This window comes from Phalacrocorax carbo, chromosome 3 (genome assembly GCF_963921805.1).
Source record: "Phalacrocorax carbo chromosome 3, bPhaCar2.1, whole genome shotgun sequence".
NCBI classification, from domain to species: Eukaryota; Metazoa; Chordata; class Aves; order Suliformes; family Phalacrocoracidae; genus Phalacrocorax; species Phalacrocorax carbo.
The window spans coordinates 125,953,685-125,976,183 of NC_087515.1; the positions used below are offsets into that span (position 1 = coordinate 125,953,685).

A 22,499-nucleotide genomic window follows, 5' to 3' on the forward strand; every position below is an offset into this window, starting at 1 on the left:
AACCCTGTATTTTTGTAAATAAAAAATAACTTTTTTAAAAAGTTATTTTAATTGCAGGTTTTAAAGTAAATATATAACACCAGAAAATTGAAGAGAGAAAAAGAAACAAGCGAACATCAACGTAATAAACATTTTTTCCCCTCCTTTGATGATGGAGTGTGCTGAGAGTGGGAAGAAATTTGGAAAAATCTTCCCAACTAAAGCTGAATCCAACGGTGTTGACCTCGCTTTGCACCCCCTGCAGAGGCGAGAGGGTGGAGGGCACCACCAGTGCCCCCGCTGGCATGTGCAGTGGAGCTGGGACACTGTGTGTTGTTGGTTTTTTGGGGAAGGACATCTGGCAGAGAGTTTTGCTCACCCCGTCCCACTGGTCACCCCAAGTCCCAGAAACCCCCTGGGAAGGTCTCAAATCCTCATGTTCTGTCTAGACAGCATTTCTAGGGAAGTCCAAAATGCCAGGGCAGGGGCTGACAGTCAGATTTCATCTCCTTCCACCTTTCTTTGCCTTCCCCTCTGGGTTCCTCATTGCACCCTCGTTTCAGCTGCGGCCAGCTCCAGGACTCCCCATTGCCCAGACTACATGGGACCTTCACACCTTCTCCACTTGGCCTCTTTAGGTGGTCCAGTGAGTATTGTATGTTTAGTGGGAGGGACAGAGGTGGGATGGAAGAAGGGTCCCACAGGGACAAGCAATGGGGACTTCGGTTCCTGTGTTTCTGCCAAAGGAGGTGGCAGATGGATGTGCAGCAGGGTCACGTCCAAGCCCCAAAAAGGCCAGGCGAGGGCGATCCAATGGTGGTGGGTCACAGCCTCCAGCAAACAGCTTAGGTGCTGTCGTTCAGGGTCCCTCCTCCTCCTCGGGTTCCCAGCCCAATGCCACCTTTTTCCTCCTGTGCCTGGTGCTTCCATGTGCATGTGGAAGTATGTGTCCTTCCCCAACACAATCCCCTTCACCGTAGCAGCTGTAGCTCTGCTGCAATCTCTAGTGAGTCAAAATCCCTCCAAACTGCCCTGGACCCTTGCACAGACACACTGGGTCAGGCCATGGTGTGTCTCCAGGGACCAAGGTCCACCCATTCCCATGCAATGTGGGTCTGTCTGGCCCTGCTCTCCCACTGGCTGAGGACCTGCAGGGGTCACTGGCAGGCATACGTGCCTGAGGACATATGAGAAACGTCCCCCCTCTCTCCTAACAGCTCAGTGTTATCTTGGGCAAACGTCCTGGCCCCTGTTGCCAGGCGGGGAGGCTGGAGGTGGAAAATCTGCTCCTGGCGCTGATCCCAGGACATGCTGCCAACAGAGCAAATACCCCTGGGCAGCCATGGGTCATTGGCAGCTCAGACATCTGCTCTATCATCTATGGCATGTCTCGAGTGAGACCCTGCTGCTCTTGTGCAATGGATGGGGCAGTTTTTCCACCCATCAAGAAGACCGTGAGGCTGAGGGCCAGCTGGATGAAGAAATAAAGGTGTTGCTGTTTCTCTGGAAGCTCATCAGCAAGCCATCAGAGAAAGCAGCCCAGCAAACTTCCGGGTAGACCCTGTCCTCTGCCTGGTGTCATCATGAGGCTTTGCAGGTCCTCTGCAGTTACTGGAAGAGGTGATATTCATGGATATGCAAGGGCTGAAAGAGGTGGTGCCATGGCGCAAATCAAGGGCTGAACCTTAACAATTGGGCATGCATAGCAGGTGTCCACAGGAAAGTCTGGCCATGCAGTGCAGTGGAGTGATGGGGAACATGCTGAATCCCGAGGGCCTGGGATCCCAGTTGGGGTCCTGCTGCTCCTGACAACAGCCCAGCTTTTACCAGAGTCCACCTTCTACCCAGATGCTGGCTACAAACCCCTCCAGTCCCCATCAGCACACTCGAGCCATAGCAGCTCCTCCAGGGAGGCTGCTGCATGGTCTGATGGGGAACCAGCAGATCAGCTGTCCTGAGCATGGATGAGCAGGATCTGCACGTCATCGACCCCCTCCCCTCCTGCCCTCAGCACTGGCAAAGATGGCGGTTACCCAGCTGGGGATTTTTTCTGTTGTTATATATGTCAGGTTTTGCACCACCTTCAAGTGGGGAAAAGATGGCAGGAGGAATTGGGGTTATTCCCAGGTTCCAAAGTACATTTGGCTTCAACAGGGCCAGCTGCGACCCCTGTTGGGCCCTGGCACAACTTCAAACCTGCGTCACACGCATGTTAACCAGGGAAAAAAAGCAGTAGATGTGAAGGGCGGAGAGATGACAATAAAAAAAGGAGCAATATGAAGAAAGGGAAATTGCTCATGTATTGTCCTTTCCACCCTTTGCATTCCTCAAAGGCAAGTGCAAGGGGGAAGATCGTGGAGGGACACGTGTGGGCGTGAGGGGGGTGGGCTCAGCCAGAGGGAGGGAGCGTCTATTTGCAAAAGGAATATTTTTTATTTCATTATTAGACACGGGCATCAATCAGTTGCAAGACAAATCCATAGCAAACCAAGTTTCACTAGTGCTGGATCTCAATATACCACTTACTCCATGAAGTGGCATCCTTGGGGTGATGTTTCTGTGTAAATGAAGACACTTGGACACTCCGTGATGAGCTGCCTATAAGGCACTTTACAGAAAATGTCATTTTAGCAGTTTATGACCATTTAGGGAACGTTGGCAAGCCATGTCCGAGCAGTAACAGTGTTATTCCTGTATTTACCAAAGGAATGTATGGATATTGCTGTGGTCATGTAGTGAAAAACTGTGAGTCCACTGAATTGAAAGTGAGATAATTAAAATATAAACCATGATTATAAATACAATAATTATAAAATATTAAAACTCTGTACTTTTTAAAACTAATTACAGATTTTTAAGCTCATACAGTTCATACTAATTTTAAGAAGATTATTTTTTCCTTCAAATTATAGGGCTAGAAAGGTAGGCACTGTTTCTAAACCTCATATGAGGGTCTCTCAGAATCCCAAGACTCCAGGAGGCAAGGCTTTAAAAAACTGCACCAAATCTCATGAATCTTGGGTTTCAGAATCAAAGAACCAGCAGCACTGGTTAAAGGGGAAGCAGATGGTCAGAGGACGAACTCTGGACTTTGTTTCCTTTGACACGTTGCTTTCGCAACAGCTCTGCCACTGATGGGTCTTTACCCTGGCACTACGGAAGGACTGAAGAGATTAAGGACCTATTGCACCAGACAGGTAAGGAGAGATCATCCTTGCAGCAATGCTCTTTCTTGCCAAAAAATGATCGGATTGCTGGTGTCCTTGGAGCTGCACTCTGATGGCCTCTGCCAAGAACCTCCTCTGTTGAGGATTGGTCTAAAGGTCATCCCACCCATCCAGCAACACGCTGTGACCCCAGTGGAGGAGGGAAATTCCTGGGGATGCGTTTATCCTGTCAGGAGCATGGTTCCAGTCCCTTCCCCTGGACAAGGAGTGGGCTGCAGAGGCTCACAGGACCAGCAACAAAGGCAGGGACATGCTGAGCAACCAGCAGCAAGGTAGGTGACACATCTGTGAGCTTAAGAGGGCCAGGGGACGTACATTTTGGTCAGGGGAAGGTATTTAAGAAGCTCCTCATGTTTCTTCCCCACCGTGGCTGGATGGCCAAGTCCCAGCACCTTGGTGGAAAGAGTAGGCTGGAGATGGCCAAGCCTGCTGGTGTGAGGCCCCAAGGAGGGACACATCCCGGCCCACACTGCTGTGCCAAATGCCCTTTCTCCTGTCTCGTGCGAGACACCCGCACGACAGACCGCATGACAAACCCGAGCGGGCCCTCTCTGGCTGGCACAGTCCGGCTGTAGCCATACACTGGAGTTCTTTGCACTCCAAAAGAGGGTCACTGCATCAAAATTGCCTGCTGGGTATTGGTTCTCGCCCTGGGCTAATCCCTGACCTATTCCCAGGGATGGGGTTGGCAGGGGCAATGAGACCAGGCATCAGCTGTAACGTGGGTAAAACAGTGCTCTCCGTCCCGTCCCCCCCGCCCCAAATCCCCTTCCTGCCCCAAGGCTATTTTCCTCACTGCCAGGCTGACAGCGGGTTGGACCCTCAGCTGCTTTCCCCCTCAGGACAGTGGCAGATGGTGTCAATCAAAGCCATGGATTGAAGGACATCCACAAACGGTGCACATGCTGGGAGCGAACTCATGTAAAGGGTCTCATTCGCTCCTCTGGGAAAGATTGGCTGAGAAACCTGAGGTTATGTCTGTGCTAAGAAATAACCCCTCCTGCAGCTGTTTTCCGTTCAGCTTTACATAAACCTTCGGAAGAGCTGCGGAGATGTACAGACTTGACTTCAAACCATCCAGGCCTATCTGCCTCCAACCACGACTCCAAGCCCATTTTTCTTTCCTCTTCCATCTGTCCGTATCCACCCCTCGTCATACACTAAGACTAAAACTCTAGGGCCAGAACCATCTTTCCAGCCTGTGTCTCCCCAGTGGCGTGGGGATGGCTCTGTATTTAAAGTCTAAAGTGACCACAATAATACAAAGAAATAAGAAGACCTTCAAGCCTGGACATCTGTAAGGGGTTTCTGCTTCTCCTGGTGCTCAGATGAGGTCTGCCCAAGCAGCCTGAGAAGACATGTCAGCTAGAGAATTTAGAATTTCTGTGCTGGGGAAATGCCTCCTGGGTCAGGAAAGGAATGGAGTTTCTCACTGTCTGAAATCCTCTGAAGTGAAACACATTTGAAGATAAAAGGTTTCTCTGGAAAAATAGAACTGAACATTTACTAGAACATTGTTCTAGTAAAATCTATATAGGAAGTTTCTGACTTCATGCAAAAAAAAAAGTCATTTATAGGAAATCTGTATATTTTCCAAATGAAATGTCACTGAAAGCAGCACTTTCCCTTTTTTTTTTTTCTTTTTTTGAAGTTGGCACTTTCAGTTCAGAAAGCATTTAGCAGTGAGCGCCTGCAGCAGCTCCTAGGAAGATCTCGGTGCACCCTCAGAGTGGCTGGAGAATCTCACACCTTCATTGGAAGGACGAGAGATAAACGAGGTGGGACCGCGCTTTACAGGGTGCCCAGCGGGAGAGGGAAGCAGAATGGAAATATTGAATGGTTTGTAGGACTTTGCTTCACAGGACATCAGAGCTCTACCTGAGGTCAGAAGAAATATCATCCTGCTTTAGATCTTTAGATCTCTTCTGCTGTGGAGACCCATCTGAGAGACGGGGGAAGGGCAGCCTGGTGTGTAGATGACACTCAGCCACTTACAGGTTTTGGCAAGAAGATTAAATCCTCTCAAAGCTGAACACTAACCTGTGCATTGCAGCGTCTCGGGAGCTTCAGTTTTCTCCTCAGGGATACTGCACAAGCACTGTAGAAAATACATCTACTGGAAGGTATTAAATGCATAGAAGCAACCCCTGGTCCAGGATGGATGCTGGCTGTACTAGACAACCACTCCAGCGCTGAACTGGATCTCAGTTTTACCAGGCTGTTCACTTGAGTCCTCAGAAATGCACAGGTAGTCACTGCCAGCTGGAATGAAAACATCCTAAACGGTTCCCAATTGCAGTATCAGGTGCAGGAAACAAATTACTTTTCTGGCTGAGCAATGCCCACTCCAGATTCGTGTTCCACAACAACGCTGCTGAAGCATAAATGCCCTCTGAATCCTCTCTCCGCTGGCAAAAGCCAGCCGTGTGCGCCAACTCTCTTAGCTGCGGTGCAGAGTTACTGTCATCTTTAAACACCCAGGTTTATTCCAGAAGCTGGCCCTGGCTAGAAGAGGTGGTCACCATCACAGCCACCCCCGCGTGACATAAATGAAGTTCCCAGGAAGGGCAGGAACAGGATCCTTCTTGTGACACACTACCCAGCTGGTGTGTGCGAGCCCACCCCTCCACACCCCCTGCACCCCCGTCAGCCCCAGCGTGCCACGGGCGCTCAGCTCTGCGGTGCATTTGGAATCTCATACAGTTACGGTATGAATCCACAAATAGCCTGAAGAGCACTTGTCTGGCCCACGCTGCCCGGAGAAGGGCAAAGGTTTCTCAATGCCAGCTACTGTTCCTCTAAAATAGAAACAGCCTGCCCCAAGGGGAACAGGAAAGACCCCAACCCTGCCTGAAACATGGGGTGGCATGAGTGGGGGTGGCAAGGCGGGTATCCCAACCCCCGGAGCCACCCTCCTGTCCTCTGGCTGGTGATCTCCTCTCTCCACCTCCCCAGGGCTTGACTTCCCTTCCCTGGCGGCAAGCAGAGTCTGCGACGAAGGGTATGTTAAAGCCTGACTGACTCCTGAGGAGCAGAAGGGGGGGCTTCCCCCCCCCTTCTTTGCTGGGAACAGCAAAGTGAGGACAATGAAGCCAATTGCTGACTCCAAGGGTAAGCCAGCAAGGAGAAGTCAATCTGAGAATTAAAAGCAAGAAGGTTAGGAGGCTTTTGGTTTTGCTGCATGAATATGATTACAGGGTCAAATACTCCTTCCTCCAGGATGGGAGGAACCGGCCCCAGGCTGCGTCAGGGCAGGGTTAGGTTGGATGTGAGGGAAAATGCCTTCCCTGCCAGAGGGGTCAGGCCCTGGCACAGGCTGCCCAGAGAGGTGGGGGAGTCACCGTCCCTGGGGGGGTTCAAACACCGTGCAGCCGTGGCACTTGGGGCCATGGTTTAGGAGGCCTGGGGGTGTTGGGTTGGGGGTTGGACTTGATGATCCTAGAGGTCTTTTCCAACCTTAATGATTCTGTGATTCTTAAGTCTTTGAAGAACAGAGTGGAGGGAAAAGGAGAAAAACAGAAGAGTTGTTTTCGCAGGGCCTGAAGGGTAATGGCGATCCTCTCCTCAGCTACAGCAGCTTTGGATGAAGCACCATCACCTATAGCACTTATAGAAGCCAGACTGAGGTGTGTAAACAAGAGTCAAACCAGTTAATCAAAGTGAAGTCGCTGGGAAGAGCACGGTGCTGTAACACCCTCACCTGTTCTGCAAGAAACATAATGCCTGTGTTTGTCATTAAATCGTGGTCAAGTGGAACGCTTCCTCCCCAAGAAGTTCCCATCATTAGAAAGTTGAGGTGTAGGAGGAGGGAAAGGCTTTGTTTAAGCTGGAGGGAGTGATTGTTCATCGGTTAACAAGGCAGGGTGGGCCCATGGTGAATTATTAGGAGTCTGCACAACCTTCTCCCAATGACCAACAGTATTGGTTTGTGCAACAGCTGGAGTCAAGACCTGCACAGACGCAGAAATGAGAACCCCACACTCTTAAATTCCTGGGGTGTGTGTTTTAAAGCTCCTCCCTCAGAGCACCATTGCTCTTTTCTTGCCCTTTCAAAGCTGCACAGATGTAGAGAGACAGAAAACATAACTGAAGACAGACCAACTGGCTTCTCAACACCAGAAAGGGCTGAGAAATCGAGAAGTGACAGAGGAATACTTGAAAGCCAGCACTTGCTGGAGAGCCGCCGCCTACAAGCGCAGCCCGGACACCTGCCTCGTGGCTCACTGAAGGGTAACGGCGCTGTACGGAGCGACTGGAATCGTCAGCAGAGAGTTGAACATACAAATGGCTGAGAGTCACTGCACGGACTGGGCACGCGGGGCTGTCCGCATCTTTCAGCACTAACCAGCACCCTTCACCGCTGCTCTTGCGTGCTCTAAACAAAGATGACAAAACAAGGATACATCTGCACAGGATTTTATTAAAGGAGGCATTATCCACAACTTGCAATAGTTGAAAAAATAGTCTTAACTTTTCTTTTTTTTTTTTTCCTGAAAAGGTAATTTAACAGCTACAATGCTCAAATGTCTCGAGAGAAGTCTCTGCCCAGAAGTCAAACTTCAAACTGGTAGCAAAAGTTAAATCAATCTGATGTGGTACAAAATGTATAATACCGAAAATACTGTAACATAGTTACAACAGAAGTTAATGGGCAAGATAGGGAAAAAATACATGTGTCATTGGTCACAGGTCACAAACCAGAACTTCAAACAGGACTCAGACCCTGTAGACATCTCTAATCACGTTCCCTGACTGTCACCACCTTGTTACCTCCAAACAACTCTCTGTTGCCATATGGTTTATTTCAGATTTTGCAAAAAAGAGGAGGGGGAAAAAAAAAAAAAAAAAAGAGAGGAGAAACTTCTATTCAAAAAGCCGTAGGTTTGAATTTCACCTTCGTTGCAACACCTTACGCAAAGCTTTCATGCAATGCCACAAGCAAGGACAGCGCGTTTCAGGAGAGAGAACATTCTTGCTCTTCACTCTCGACAGTGTTAGTTGCAGCCTTGAACAAGGGCGAGGGGAGCAGACCCCATCGCTCTGACTGATGTAAAGAAATGGAGTGAGACCCGTCAACACGTCTTTATTTTAGACATCTCATGGAACGGAGGCAACGAGGAGTCCCCAGGGTCTGACGTATGAAAGACTGGAACGGACGAGACACTTCAGCTCATATTAAAGCCCTTCACCTGACGGCTCGGCGCGACAGTTCACTAGGAGATAACCCTGTTTTGGCAGGGCTGAGGACAAAACCTGAGCCAGTCTTTCCTTGGAGGGTATGAACGGAGGGCCAACTTTGCTGGCCCATTGGGCCAAATATTACACTTGAACAATGTGATAGTTACAACAGCGGCCAAAGTTTAAAAACTTGTATTTTCAGAAACGTAAACAGTATAAAAAAAAAGTTTCAATAACAGGCCACAACCTTAGAGGTTTTTGAGCTTAAATACCTGGGAAGCGCGTACTTTGCCAAAGTAAGATACATACAAAGTCAAGAGACACAAGTTTAACGCTTAAAATAACTGGGTTTCACCACAGAATCTTCCATTTGAAGGTTACTTTCACGAGAAAAACATATTCCCTGCACCATGTAGTTTCCTTTGCAAAGAGACAGAAATCTGGTCATGTCGGTTATCCACTTACTGAGGAATCACCGCGGGGTTACAGAGAGCGCGACGGACTCACAACTGCCACAGCATCATCACAGAAAACACGGCAAACAGGTTGTAGGCAAAAAAAAAAAATAGATACTTGACTGTGTTTACCTACACACACTATTGGAGTATACAAGACAGAAGAGGGAGAGCTTCATATAGGGAATTTCCAGTCATTCTGAAAACAAAAGATGTATATGCTTCTCAAGGCACGCCATAGCTATAGTAGCCCATGGCTCAGATTCACATCCATGGAAACCAGTATTTGACCCAAAATGGCTTTCCTGTCTCTCTCTCTCTTTCCACAGTTTGTAATTCCTCAAAGTCTCCTAAGTAGCTTTCAGCTAGACATATCTTCCTTGCATGCACCTGCTAAGGGTCCCTTGTTAATCCCAGAATCTCCTCTGCATGAAACTCAATGAGCAGAACGGCCCTTAACTGTAGCTAGAAGATGGTTTCAGCTTCTGGATCCCTCTCTAAAGAATAAAGGCGTGTGACAGTTACACATAAATAGCATCTACAAATACACTTACAGTGCACATGGAAAACGTAGTGAATGTGAACAGATTTCAGAGGCTGACTTGACTCTACCGTAAGGCTCCATCATCAGCCCGCCCTTAAAACTTGCTCCAGGCAGTATGTCATCGTGCTAGCACGGCAAACAACTGGGATGACCAAAAGTAGTGCTAATTACCCATAAACCCATACCCGGGCATTGCCTTCTTGAAATACGCCCCAGATTCACATACACGTAACAGCAATTCGGATTTCTGATCTACCTCCAAGGTTAAAATGAAGGCAGCGCTTTCAAAGAACAGGACAAAGCTTAGCTTGTAAACCCTATTTTTTGAAAGCTTAATGAGAATTCAAGTCCTATTCCCCTTCACATTTACAAGCATTATAAGAATAATGCTACTTTGTATGCCCTATGTATAGAAAAGTGTATGTTTATACAGCACTCTCTCTCTCTCTATATATATATATATGTATAGGAACTATCAACCAAAGTTTGACTTCAAACTGGAATTGCAACGACCCCTACAATTTGGAAACATGAAGTAGCTCTTCTGATGTCTCTTTTGCAAGCAAAGAACAGAAAGGATCATATCTTACTATGATCTAACATCCTCCACCAGGAAAATGGAAACCCTATTGTTAACTTTGCGAGGATATGCCTGAAACACTAGGTTTGACATATTGCCCCAGGTTGTTTGCCACAGCAGAGGCAGGCAGCCGGAACGATCTGCGAGTCATCAGCCAGGAGTAAGTCCTTGCTTTTTTTTGTTTTTCTAGCTGATTAAGTGTGAAAGTTCAAGAATTCCACCTTTGTCATTGGTGCTGTGCTTGGAAACAGTGCCAAACGTGATGTTGTTTACCTAATAGTACACTCCTGCTACAATATGTTCCTGCCCAACTCTATTGCTACTTACAAAAATAATAATAAACGACATGCTCTAAGACTCAGAAAATTATAAACTAATTTCAGCCATTTCTTCCTGGTCCTCTGTGGAAATCTGGAAATATCTTACGAAGTATTTCAGTTAGCTTGAGCAATCCTGGAGTCAGACCCAAGGAAGCTGAACATTGTAGTCACCAGCTCAGGGAGATCATAATCATGTTTCCAACCCCAATCCCTCCGGGCGTTCCTGTCATCAAAGTTCATCGGCCAGCTGTCAGCTGCAGTGAAAAGAAAAAGGAACACAGAGCATAAGGTTTAAGAAAAATTTTTTCAAACTTTAAGATGTATCCTCACTGGCCATTTGAACTATTAAAGCTGAATTTCAAACTGTTAGACTTGAACCGGAGCAATTTGCAAGTGCCTAAAAAGAAAAACTTTGTTTTGCCCTTAACGTAGAGCCAGCTATTGTTTTTTCTTACCCGCTGCCAAAGAAGCTGATACTAACCTATGGCCTGCCTGACTTCATCCACATTGTAGGTCACCTGGAGCTCAGGAACATGCTTCTGCACCTCTTGTGCCAGCTCTTCAGGAGTGAAGCTCATGGCACTGATGTTGTATGTCCTCATGCTCAGTGCCTCTGCGGGGGCCTCCATGACCTCCAGAGTCGCTCTCAGACAGTCATCAATATACATCATAGGGAGACGAGTGTCCGGCTTTAGGTTGCACTGAAATTTGCCGGTCTTCATGGCATCGTGGAAAATCTGGACAGCATAATCTGTAGAAAAGAACAATGGATGCGTGTACTCATCTGCTTCAACCTGTTGTTCACTTCAGGACAGTCAACAATCCTCAGGCCACCCCCAAGTCTAGCAGCAGAACTGTGGACAATTTACATTGTGAAAGTCATTCCGAACCACCCCGATGCTATTTGAGCATTTGCACATTGCACCAAGGCAGCGGAGTGTAAAATATTTTTAAAGGAAATGGTCTCAGTGAGCGTAATTAACTCAAAATCTCTCAGATACTGTTTAAACGTAAAGGCTACGAAATTATGCCCTAGGCTGGAGCGGACAAAAGTACTGTAACGCTGTCGAAAGAGCATCCCTACACCGATGCTCTGTACTGCCACAGATTACATTTCTACAAACACATTAAAAATGACCATATTGGCTTATGTTTTTTGCTGTTCTTGCCTGCACTGCTGCGAACTACACACAAGCCACTTACCAGTTGTTCCCCCGCCAGGCTGAGAGTCAGCGGATATAATTCCTGGATACCTCAGGCAGCGGAAGTCTAGGCCGTACCGGTAATGGTAGTACTATGGGAGGAGGAGAGAAACGGAGCTTTACACCTCAAGGCCACACGACATATTGATTTCACAGGACAAACCTGCCGCAAGATGAACCTTCGTTCTGTGACCGTCCCATGACAGGGATGAAAGAAAAAGACCTACTGAACAGCCTCCATTTCCCGCCAGGTAGCTGAGCAAAAGCCGTCGCTGCCTAGCACGCTTTTGCAAGGCTTTGTACACTGTCACTTATGCAATGCTGTTCATATTGGCCGAGGGGGCAGAGAGGCCTCGTTTGACCTCATGGACAAAAGAGCCAGGGAAAGAAGCGATATTGAAAGTCAGATGTTTGCCAGCTTCCAATTTTTGTACTTTTTCCAACAAAACTCAGAAGGTATTTGTCCTTAAGAGCTGCCTCAGACTACTATTGGGTAGTAAAGCCTGAAGGAAGGAAAAAATGGGGGGAAAAAATAACCACCACAGTGAGGAATCTTCCAAAAGCAACAAAGATCTCACAGAACTTTCATGAAATAAATAAAAATGAAAAATTCTCACTTCTCCCATGAGCTCAGCGTGAACCTTGGAGACTCCATAGATTGTCCTTGGCCTCTGAATGCAGAGATCAGGAGTTGGATCTCGAGGAGATGTGGGTCCAAAGGCTCCAATAGTGCTTGGAACAAAGAGTCTCAAATTATGCTCAGCTGCAATATCCAGAACATTGTGCAAACCTGGAACAAACAAAGGGATTTATCAGAACATACACTGCACTTTCTCAAGCCTCTGCAGAAGTCATGAACTTGAAACCCTTGTCACATACCGGTAATATTTACCGCTCTGGCCAAAGGGACGTTTGCTTCTCCAACAGCACTGAGCAAAGCGCTGTAGTGGAAGAGCCAAGTTATCCGATTATTCACCACTATCTCACGTAAATTCTTGTAGTCCAAGATATCTGCGTAGATAAAAGGACCTAGAAGAAATGGGACCAGTAGGAAATTGAATGCCAAGAATGGAGGTCAAGAAAAGTTCTAGATAACACTCAGAATCGCTGCTTCTCGACCATGCCTCTATTGAGGACTTGACTGCACAGCAGAATGCACACTTCCTAACAGCAGTGGCCAATAAATTAGTAAATACACAGGAGAAATAAAGGGAAACTGCTACCTTTACCTCAACAAAGGACTGATGAAAGAACCCCTGTTTTATCCAGTCAATGCATGAAAACAGGGAGCACCTAGCGTACACTATTCAAACACCTAAATACATCATTAAACATTAAAGATGAAGAGAAACTTACACAAGTTTCTAATGAAAATATAAGAATCCGGAAAACCGACTCTACATCCGTCTTATCATTAAAATTGTCTGAGCATGGAAAAACAAAGCACAAATTCTAACCTCTTCCCTCCAAAAGAATAAATGCATCTGTTTTTACAGTGCGAGCACAACGGCCAAGCTCAACTTGACTCCAGTAGATATTCGGGTCAACCAAGTGGCAAAGAAACAGTGAAAAAATGCAAAGAAAAATATTCAGAAAAGGGAATAACTAACAGAGCAAATCAATGTCATGGCAAGATTTCAAAGCAGTAAAGCATTATCCAGAAATTTTGAAGAGCGACTTGCTCAGTTTAATCCAGGTATCATTTAGACTTTGGCAATTAGTCTATCAAGAGCAGAGGTAAAGACAAGATTTTCTCCATTTGCTCCCTCAGTCACTTACCACTATAGAAAACATTATCCGCAGGCTTTCTAATGTCAGACAAGATCACATTGTTCTTTCCAAAGTGTTTCCTGTATAAAAATACCCACAGAGTACAGTGAGTCCACGGTCTTCAAGATAACCTGTCAGTTGCTATGCTGCTATTTTGTTTATTGGAAGATATATCAGCATCACAGTAATTCCCGCAATGAAACCAGCTATTGCACTTCAAAAAAACCCCACCAGTCCCTTAAATGTTAATACAGCATCTTAGAAATATAGAAAACTACCTCTAGTAGCAGTGAAAGACTGCATAAGGACAGAAAAATCTTTTAGAAAGTGAAAATACATCGAGAAGAAAGACCTTCCTCCCCTCTTCTTTCTGAAAATCGTACCCAGAGGTAATCTACTCCCCTGCGGACAACAAAAAGTCACTGGGCTTGCTGTAACTGCAGCTATCTTTATACCAACAAAGTACATACAACTGCGTAATCTCTGCCTCATGCCTTCCTAATCAGCACAAGGCTGTCGCAGTGAGCAAGTCTGACGGCATTGGAGTGCATTCCAGCCTTCCATTAGCCGGATGATTTTTTAAATATATGACAGAAATGGTAGAAAACATTCGAACTGTATCACAGCGTCGGATGCAGTGAGCATGCTCGCTTTTGGTCCAAATCCTCTGCAACAAAACACTGTCTATGGGCAAACGATACTCTGGAGCTGAGCAGGTGTGGATATGGACGATGACATGGACCAGGGAGAGCTCTCACAGTGCTTTACATTTTTTGAAAAGATACCATGGAAAAAAATAAGGTAACTCTGTAAGTGAGGCAGGGGAAAAGAAAGAGCCAGAAGAAATGTATTTTAAATTTAGTCCTTTTGCTGAATCAGTTCATCTCTCACCAAATCGCAAAAAACTTCAAGGTCTTGTATCCTAATCTTTGGTTTTGTTTGCACAAATAAAGCACGTTATTCCTGAAGTTACTTAACTGAAATTCTCAGAAAGATAGAAGTCTGGAGTTGCAAAGCCCAGCAGCGGGGCAGTTAGCAAAGGACTACGTATTTTTTCAAGTGGATGTTTGTATTTTTTTCTCTCCTGTAGTACCTGCATAAAATCACAGCCTTTGTCTCTCTGTTGAGCACTCAAATCCAGCCTTATTTGGCTAGACCAAAAAAAGAGAAAAGGAAAACTGACCACCCTCTGAGGATTCAGACTGTGAATAATTCCATTTAACTGGAAGCAGACTGAACTCAGCAGCTAGTCTTTTAGACGAAATTATGTTATTTTGGGAATCATGACCAACGTACACACAGAAAGTACGTCAGCGAGCCTAAACCAAACACAGCAGTGAAAAAATAAAAAGACAGTAAAAATATAAAGTAATTTACAAAACTAAGAGGCAAAAAAGAATCTGCAGTTGTCACTAGCATTCTTTGAAAAACCACTTTCCAGAAAATCATTCCTTCTAGAAGTGATGGCTAAAGCTTGAATTCACTCAGCAAGTCAGAGAATCATGACATACCTCAGAAGCTTAGCAAGTCCTACTCCAAGCTGGCCAAGTCCACCTAAAAGGCAATGCACAAGAGACAAAAGTCAGAGAAAAAGCGATACGAAAAATGCAGAGTTCTATGATCACATTTATTGCTTCAGGAACAAGTGCTGTTTTTCTCAGTGGGCCAAAAAGCTTTTTCTCAAGGGAAACCCAATGAACTGGTTTTAGTAGACTCTGGAATAAAAATAGTAGGAAAGTTCACAACGTGGGTCTCTGATCCTATCACCAAGCGGAAAAGACCACCACAATTCCAGGATATCTGAGTGTTTTTATTTCCAGTATGCTGCTCACCAGGGAGGGAGGAAGGGAATGGGGGACTCAACTGAGAGGGTGGGGCAGGAGTACAGTTATGACAGGAATGCTGACCTGTAATTAGCACCCGAGGATGATCGGTGTCGGAAAAAGAAACCGAGTGAAAGCTAGCATCGGAGGCCACCTGGCGGGGTGAGACTCCAATGCATCGAACAGGCACGATGGAAATCCCACATCCACAACCAGAGCTCTGTAGCAGCTGGCTGACAGCTCTGCTCACGTTTTTGACAATTGGCATCTTCCTCCTTCAAATATGCTGTGAGAACAAGAAAAAGGATTAGTGAAAAACGACTCAACCATATTAAACATTTTACACGCTCCTTCAGAAAACTGTGAAGGGTTTCAGAGAAGTTTGATGCAATCCAAGCCGTAGCTGTTGTGCCAACCGAGAGCCACGTCTGCTAGAAGCAGCCTGTGAAGTAACATGAATATGGGTAATGTATTCACCAGAGTGAGCTTGAGAAAATACCTACAGCCCCAGCACAGAGTCCAGGATAATGAACAGTGAGAATATGGTTCAAATTTAAGCCCTTTTAAAACGGTCACTATAAACCATGACTTCAAGCACAAGACAAGTACAGAATTCAACCAGTTCAGCTGCTGTGATTACACAGCTTCGCTGAAGGTACTTTTGAGAGAAAGTCCTGTAGGCTGCCGTGAATAAGCAAACCTTGTTAGTATTGCATCAGCAAGACTCAGCTAAGCCAACAGAGGCAGCAGTAAATCTCTTTAACAGAGCACTGCTTTGCTCAAACTTAATACGCGTGATGGACAGTATCCGGGAAGCGAACAAAGGAGAAGCAGTATTTACCCAGGACTCATTACTTCACAAAAAAATAAAAACAGACAAAAAGACGTGAGTCACTCTTAATAACACGCTACAAAAATATCCCTAAGTTACCCCAAGCTACGTGCAAGTTTGGTTTTCTTTCTCCCCGGATCTTTCCTATTGGGGAAAGAAATGGAGAAGAACGTACCCTAAATAAATCACACATGCACCCACAAACGGCCTTTTCCGAGGTTCCAGTTTACTCCTTTCAAATACAATTATAAAGACGCAGTCACTTAAATTCTTCCTTACCCCCCTTCAAAAAACTTTTAACTCTCTTTCCCGAAGTGACAGAATGAGTAAACTCCCATTTTACATTTAAAACTAGCTTGCTTGGGATTACCCTGTCAATTCCTTTCTCATATGTGTTCTTGTTGCACATATGAAAAAAAAGAGTCAGGGTGAAGGAAGGCCACAAGAAATGCAGATGAATTCCAGCACTACCAATTCTAGTATGCACAGAAAAGCAAACATGTAATTAACATGGGTGTTCCCTTTCACTTATGGCAAATGCACAAGGCTGAGAATTTCCAGATACTTCTGAGTCCTGCTATTTAAATACAGCAGGCTTGCTAAACTACCCGCCACGTGCTTCATAGGGCATCTCCCCAAAAAAGTGCTTTATTAAAAATCACATTCGCATATTAAAACTGATTAAAGAGGCTTATTCCGAGATGCATCCTTCCCCCCCTAGACTTGTTTGCTCACTTGCTTATTGCCTTGAGAAACACAGTCAGTATCCTGATGAATTAGCCAAGCCTCCCCTACACCTCACAGCCCCAAACCCGTCAGAGGGATCAGTCTCCCTGATTACAGGCTTGATCTGTTAAAGCTGATCTCTCCTGTCTCAGTGCTCCAGAAGCAATCTTCTCCAGCTTTGCACAAGCCTCTTGCAATTCCTTGTTACACACCAACCCTATATGCCTACACCTAACTCCACCTACAGAACTAGAGCCAGCAAGCTATTCCTTGGGCACTGAGAGGGAAGAAGCCCTGTTTGCTGAGGACTCAATCCCAGAGGTAAATAACTGCTGTCTAAGAGGTTATGACACCTTTCTCCTATCTTGATTCTTTAGCATCCATTAATACAATTCAGCTTATACTGCTGCCGGGCCACGAAGATGATGGAGAGGAGCATCTCTCCTACGGGGATAGACTGAAAGAGCTGGGGCTGTTCAGCCTGGGCAACATGAAGAGGGAAAAAATGGTGTAACTAGCTATTAATTTCTAAAAGTTGCCAGCAAGTGCACAGATATATAAAGAAATTAATAGCACCCCTTAAAAACGCTTCCCCAAACCAACCATGAGGTAAAGGCAGCCCCAATGCGAAGTGATTACCTTGCAAGAGCAACGTGGACAGAAAAGCCCATTCTGCTGGAACAGAACTCCCCGTTTTAAATAACTTCAAGAAGCGATTATCAGCTCTGAACATAAAAAGTATTCATTTAACTGATTTAAAAAACTTAAGTTTTTGATAGGTTTCTCCTTCCTCCTATCCGAAAGAGGAATATTTCTGTACCGTTAGGAACTGAAGTAAAAAATACATACAAATACATATTCGAACTCCCCCTACCCTATGCTACCTTCTGACTAGCTTTTTCAGTCACTGGTTTTACTCACTGACCCAAACTGACACTGAAAACTAACCCTGTTGTTTCCTAGATGAAGAAAAATGAGGAAGCTTTATCCTGAAACATGAAAGTTATTTCCCCCACCCCACTAATTTAAATTACCAACCAACGCTAATTTCAAGGATTAAGCAATACGCACTGGAATTTTTCGCCTTCTGTACTCACCTGCCCCTCAGCTGGTGATAGAGCAGAAGCAGAGCGGAGATGGCAATTTATAGGACACTGCCTCTTTTGAAAGCCAATCACAACCTGACAGAAAGTAGGAGTTGTCCCACAGCTTAAAAAAAAAAAAGAGGAAAAAAAAAAAAGGCACGCGTGTGACAGCAGCTGCAGCCAGGGAAACGTCTGTAACTTCGTGATAAGCAGAGGACTCCGAAGCTACGCAACCAGCTCTTTAACTAACAGACCCATACAACCTAGGGTCATCTCTGAAGGACGGGTTTTAAAACTAATTGGTTGCAGTGCAACGAATTAGTATGAAGCAAACACATGTTCAAATGTAAAGCAATAATCTCCCTTGGATAGCAGGAAATTTCGGAGTTTTGTAAGAAGATTAAAGCAGGGGGAAAGGGAGAAGGGGGGAAAAAAGAAACAGGTTCATAGAATGACTTTTAGCAAGTTAACTGCCAGCTGCTGTTCCTTTGCAAGGTTTCCAAAGTGTTATATAAGCAGCAAGCACCTGTCACTCATATAAAAGACAAAAACATGTTTATAGAAGCTAGCAGTTTCTTATATATTAGTTATTAATAGAACATTATGGTGATAAGATAAGAAACTCATGGGTTTGGTCTGGAAAATCCCACAACTATAAGCTTCAAAGAAAATGGGGAGGGAGAAGAGAGAGGTCAAAGCCGAACCCTAAATCTCCCACAGCATTTCTGGGGGCTGCTCAGCCGCTGAGATGCCACGGGACGCTCCTCCACAGAGCTGACCAGGGAAGTCCCAAACTCGCTTCTTTCAAAGAAAGTTAAGATACCCTCCAGGGCACGGGGTCTCGCAGATTCCCAACCACTAGTACTTTCAAAACAGCCAATATCCTCGGATATACGGTCCACAGCAAAGCACTAAACTCCCAGTTACCGTTGTCAACTCACGCTCGTCTCCAAAGCGCTCGTATTTTCTGCCTCAGACCTGAGGAAGGGTTTTGTGCACTGGAAAGCTCCTCTCCTTTTTCCAGCTGTATGAAGAAGTGCTCAAATGGAAAGATACCGCCCACCTTGGGCATCCTGACGACGAAGCGGACGCCACCTTGCCTGTCCCACGGGAAAGCCTCGCTCCCTGGTGCCCAAGTGCCACCGACTGGGTAGTCTATCGCGTTTGGGAGCGCTCAAGCTACAACTACAAGATAACTCTCAGCTCAACCAACACTTAACGCAGCCCGGATAGACGGAAAGACCAAAGCCATCACACGTCCCCTGTTGGCGCTTCCTCTGGTTCATAGAGCCGCGAACTGGGGTACGGAGACCCCGCGTTGTCCTTCCCTGCGTCCCCCGGCAGGGTGGATGCGCCAGGGCAGGGCCGAGGGGTGGCCGGGCTTGCGCTGTTCCCTCTGGCAGGCAGCTGTTGGCTGACCTCAGTTAAAATAACCTTGACACAACATTCACAGACCTCGGCGGCTGGCTTTTTCCGAGGTGACGCATGACGGCGGGATGACGCCGTACCCCCGGCAAACCTCGCCAAGAAACGACGTCAGCCTGACACGCTGAGGGAGCAGCTGGAAATCTGACCTCACCGACCGGTAATAATAAAAAAAAAGAAGTTAGATTATACCCGCTACTGAGCGGCGCGATGCTCTTGGAGCGGATAGGGAAAGATGTGCTTCGCAGCGGGCCTCCAGGGATGAGGGGAAGAGGCCGGCGCGAGTTACGGGTGCGAGGAGCGCCCGTCACCCCGCGCCGGGTCTCTGGCGAGATGCAGAAGGGCCAGGAAAGGGCGTGAGGGCCGCAGCGCCGCTGCCGCCCCCGGCCCCAGCCCGGGATGACCGGCGGGGCGGCGGGGGGATGCCGGGCCCGGGGCCCGCCCCCGCCCACCCCCCGCCGGCGGCGAGGCGACGCAGGGCGGGAAGCGGCGCCCGCCGCCGCCCCTCAGGCGATCGGCCGTGCCGGAGCAGCGCCCTCCCGCCCCGCGCCCGCCCCTCATTCATTCGGTCACGGGCCGCGGAGCGGGGCGGCCCCGCGGGCCCCCGGCCCCACGCTCACCCGCGGGCCCCGCCGAGCTCCCGCCGCCGCCTCTCCCCGCCGCCGTACCCCCTGAAACCCCGGAGCGGCGGGGGAGGCGGGGCCGAACCCAGGCGTCACCGCCTACCGAGGAGATCGGCGAATGGGAGGCGGGGGAGTGATATGACGTCAGAGCGATGCCACGTAGGCGTGATGTCATGCACCGGAGCATTGCTTCCGGTGAGGGGTGGCCATCCCGCAGGCCTGGGCTCAGCGGGGCGCTGCGGGCGGAGGCTCCCCGGCCTCGGTGGCACCAAGGGGATGCTGAGGAAGCTCAAACGCAAGAGGTGCCCCAAGACATGAGGCCAGCGTCAGCAGCCGAGCTATGGTATGACAACATGGCGCTGGTCGACGTCAGGTTTGCAAAGAGAAGCTCAGGACGTGCACCAGTCTGGAGGGTCTGAGGTGAGGGGAGCTGTGGTGGCTGGCTTCCACCTGGCCCCAGGGTCAGCCCTTTGCAACCGCCGCCAAAAGTAATGTTTGTAACGACAAAACATCCTCCATATTGGGCTGCAAGGTAAGAATGTCGCAGAGCCTGTCTGGCTGGGAAAAATCAGGATACTAAATCAAGGAACTAATTCAAGATCCGGTGAAGAAACTTCTCTTGGGAATTGGGTGACCAATTGCTCAACTCCTCGAGCAGGATGAATGCTGCTGCGGATGATCCCTCCTAGTGAGAAGAAGGACCAGCAACCAGCATATTTTGCCAAAGAAAACCTTTCAGTTAAACACCTGTTGCAGGGGGCATGGCAAAATGGTGAATTCTGCAGGATTATATACACGGGAATAAGACTGTATCGTGATGAGCATACAGATGGAAAATTCTTCTACCTCCAAGAAGGAATTCATACAGAGGTTCAGGAGCACATTCATTTAGCAGAGTTAAAATGCCAGAAAGGCCTTTGGGTATTAAAAAAAAATAATCAGGAGCTCTATGAAGAAGCAGATAGAAAGGGAAAGTCCTCTTAGACTATATTCTGTGGTAATTAATGGCAGAACACTGATGGCAAGACTTTAGAAATAAATAAAGTGTTAGACAATCGCCTTTCTACATGGAAGGTGTTCCATCTCCCCTGTTCCCCACTATAGACAGAAATTAGGCACAATAAAAAGACTATAATCTGCAAAACACTCTGAAATACAACAGACTTCAGAAAAAATAGGTAAAGTTTCAAAAATATATGTTTAAATGTGAAATCCAGGTGAAAGGAGGGGGTTGGTTTGCCTTCAGGAGCACCTTCAAACACAGAAACTAAGTACTGAGAGTGAGGGTAAACATGACTCAGGCACTAATCGTTTTTAAAACAGAAATTGATAAGCTCAACACCACACAAAAGTGATTCCATTCTATGAATAACAATCAAGTGGGTCCAGCAAACAGAAAGGACCCATACTTCACAAATGTAATTACTGCACTTGACTTCTTTATGCCTCAATGTTCTGCTTATAATAAATGGCCTTGAAAACCAGCCTTTTTATGGAGAGTGGTTAGTTTGCAAAGCTTAGTGAGGGCCTCATCTGCTCCTTGCTGTGGTTAGGCCGGTATTGCTCATCACTCACTGAACTGAACTAAGAGCATTAAAGCAACCACAGCAAATCAAGCAAAGGTCATCCTAGTCCAGTTTCTTTTTGTCTCTAACAGCAGCTGTTTCCCCACAAGACTATCACAAACCTCTGTGATCTACAGCTGAAGGACTTGCCTGATTGGAGGCCCATAACTAGCGGTGTTCCCCAGGGGTCTGTGCTGGGTCCAGTCCTGTTCAACATAGTCATCACTGACCTGGACGATGGGACAGAGCGTAACCTCAGCAAGTTCGCTGATGGTACCAAGCTGGGAGGGGCGGCTGATGCACCAGAGGCTGTGCTGGCACCCAGCGAGAGCTGGCCAGGCTGGAGAGCTGGGCCCGGGGGAACCTCAGGGAATTCAACCAGAGCCAGTGCCAGGCCCTGCCCCTGGGGAGGAACAGCCCCCCGCACCAGCACAGGCTGGGGGGGACCTGCTGGAGAGCGGCTCTGCTGAGAGGCCCTGGGGGTGCTGGGGGGCAGCGAGGTGACCCTGAGCCAGCACCGGGCCCCTGGGGCCAAGGGGGCCAGCGGTGCCCTGGGGGGCATGGAAAGGCGTGTGGGCAGCAGGGCGAGGGAGGTTCTCCTCCCCCTCTGCTCTGCCCCAGTGAGGCCACATCTGCGGGGCTGCGGCCAGTTCTGGGCCCCTCAGTGCAAGAAGGGCAGGGAACTGCTGGAGCAAGGCCAGGGGGGAGCTGCCAAGGGGATCAGGGGCTGGAGCATCTCCCTCGTGAGGAAAGGCTGAGAGACCTGGGTCTGTTCAGCCTGGAGAAGAGAAGGCTGAGGGGGGATCTCATCAGTGCCTATAAATATCTGAAGGGCGGGTGTCAGGGGGATGGGGCCGGGCTCTTTTCAGCGGTGCCCAACGCCAGGCCAAGGGGCCACGGGCACAAGCTAGAACACGGGAAGTTCCCCCTGAACATGAGGACAAACCCCTTCCCTGTGCGGGTGCCAGAGCAGGGGCACAGGCTGCCCAGAGAGGCTGTGGGGTCCCTTCCCTGGAGACATTCACCCCCCGCCTGGACGCAGCCCTGTGCCCCTGCTCTGGGGGTGCCTGCTCAAGCAGGGGGTGGGACAAGGTGGTCTCCATGGGTCCCTTCCAACCCCCACCATTTTGTGATTCTGTGATTCTGTGTGACTTTCTGAACCAAA

General features: G+C 47.7%; 1 protein-coding gene and 1 long non-coding RNA gene across 3 annotated transcripts; one reads left to right on the forward strand and one right to left on the reverse strand.

Annotated features, from left to right (window-relative positions):
• The first annotated feature begins 3,179 nt into the window (after positions 1-3,179).
• Positions 3,180-10,950, forward strand: LOC135312695 (uncharacterized). The gene is made up of 2 exons (XR_010372387.1): positions 3,180-3,478; positions 4,858-10,950. It is a non-coding gene; the product is annotated as an uncharacterized LOC135312695 (long non-coding RNA).
• LOC104046222 (L-threonine 3-dehydrogenase, mitochondrial) lies at positions 7,607-19,857 on the reverse strand. 2 transcript variants are annotated; one of them, XM_064448262.1, is made up of 9 exons: positions 19,767-19,857; positions 15,163-15,364; positions 14,767-14,809; positions 13,265-13,335; positions 12,365-12,514; positions 12,103-12,275; positions 11,487-11,577; positions 10,765-11,034; positions 7,607-10,537 (listed from the first exon to the last, which is right to left on the reverse strand). In XM_064448262.1, the coding sequence occupies exons 2-9, from the start codon at positions 15,344-15,346 to the stop codon at positions 10,398-10,400; spliced, it is 1,122 nt and encodes a 373-aa protein (XP_064304332.1). In that variant the 5' UTR covers positions 15,347-15,364; positions 19,767-19,857; the 3' UTR covers positions 7,607-10,397. The 2 variants fall into 2 exon arrangements, with proteins under 2 accessions (XP_064304332.1, XP_064304333.1); XM_064448263.1 differs by lacking the exon at positions 19,767-19,857 and adding an exon at positions 17,734-17,845.
• Between the last annotated feature and the right edge of the window lie 2,642 nt (positions 19,858-22,499).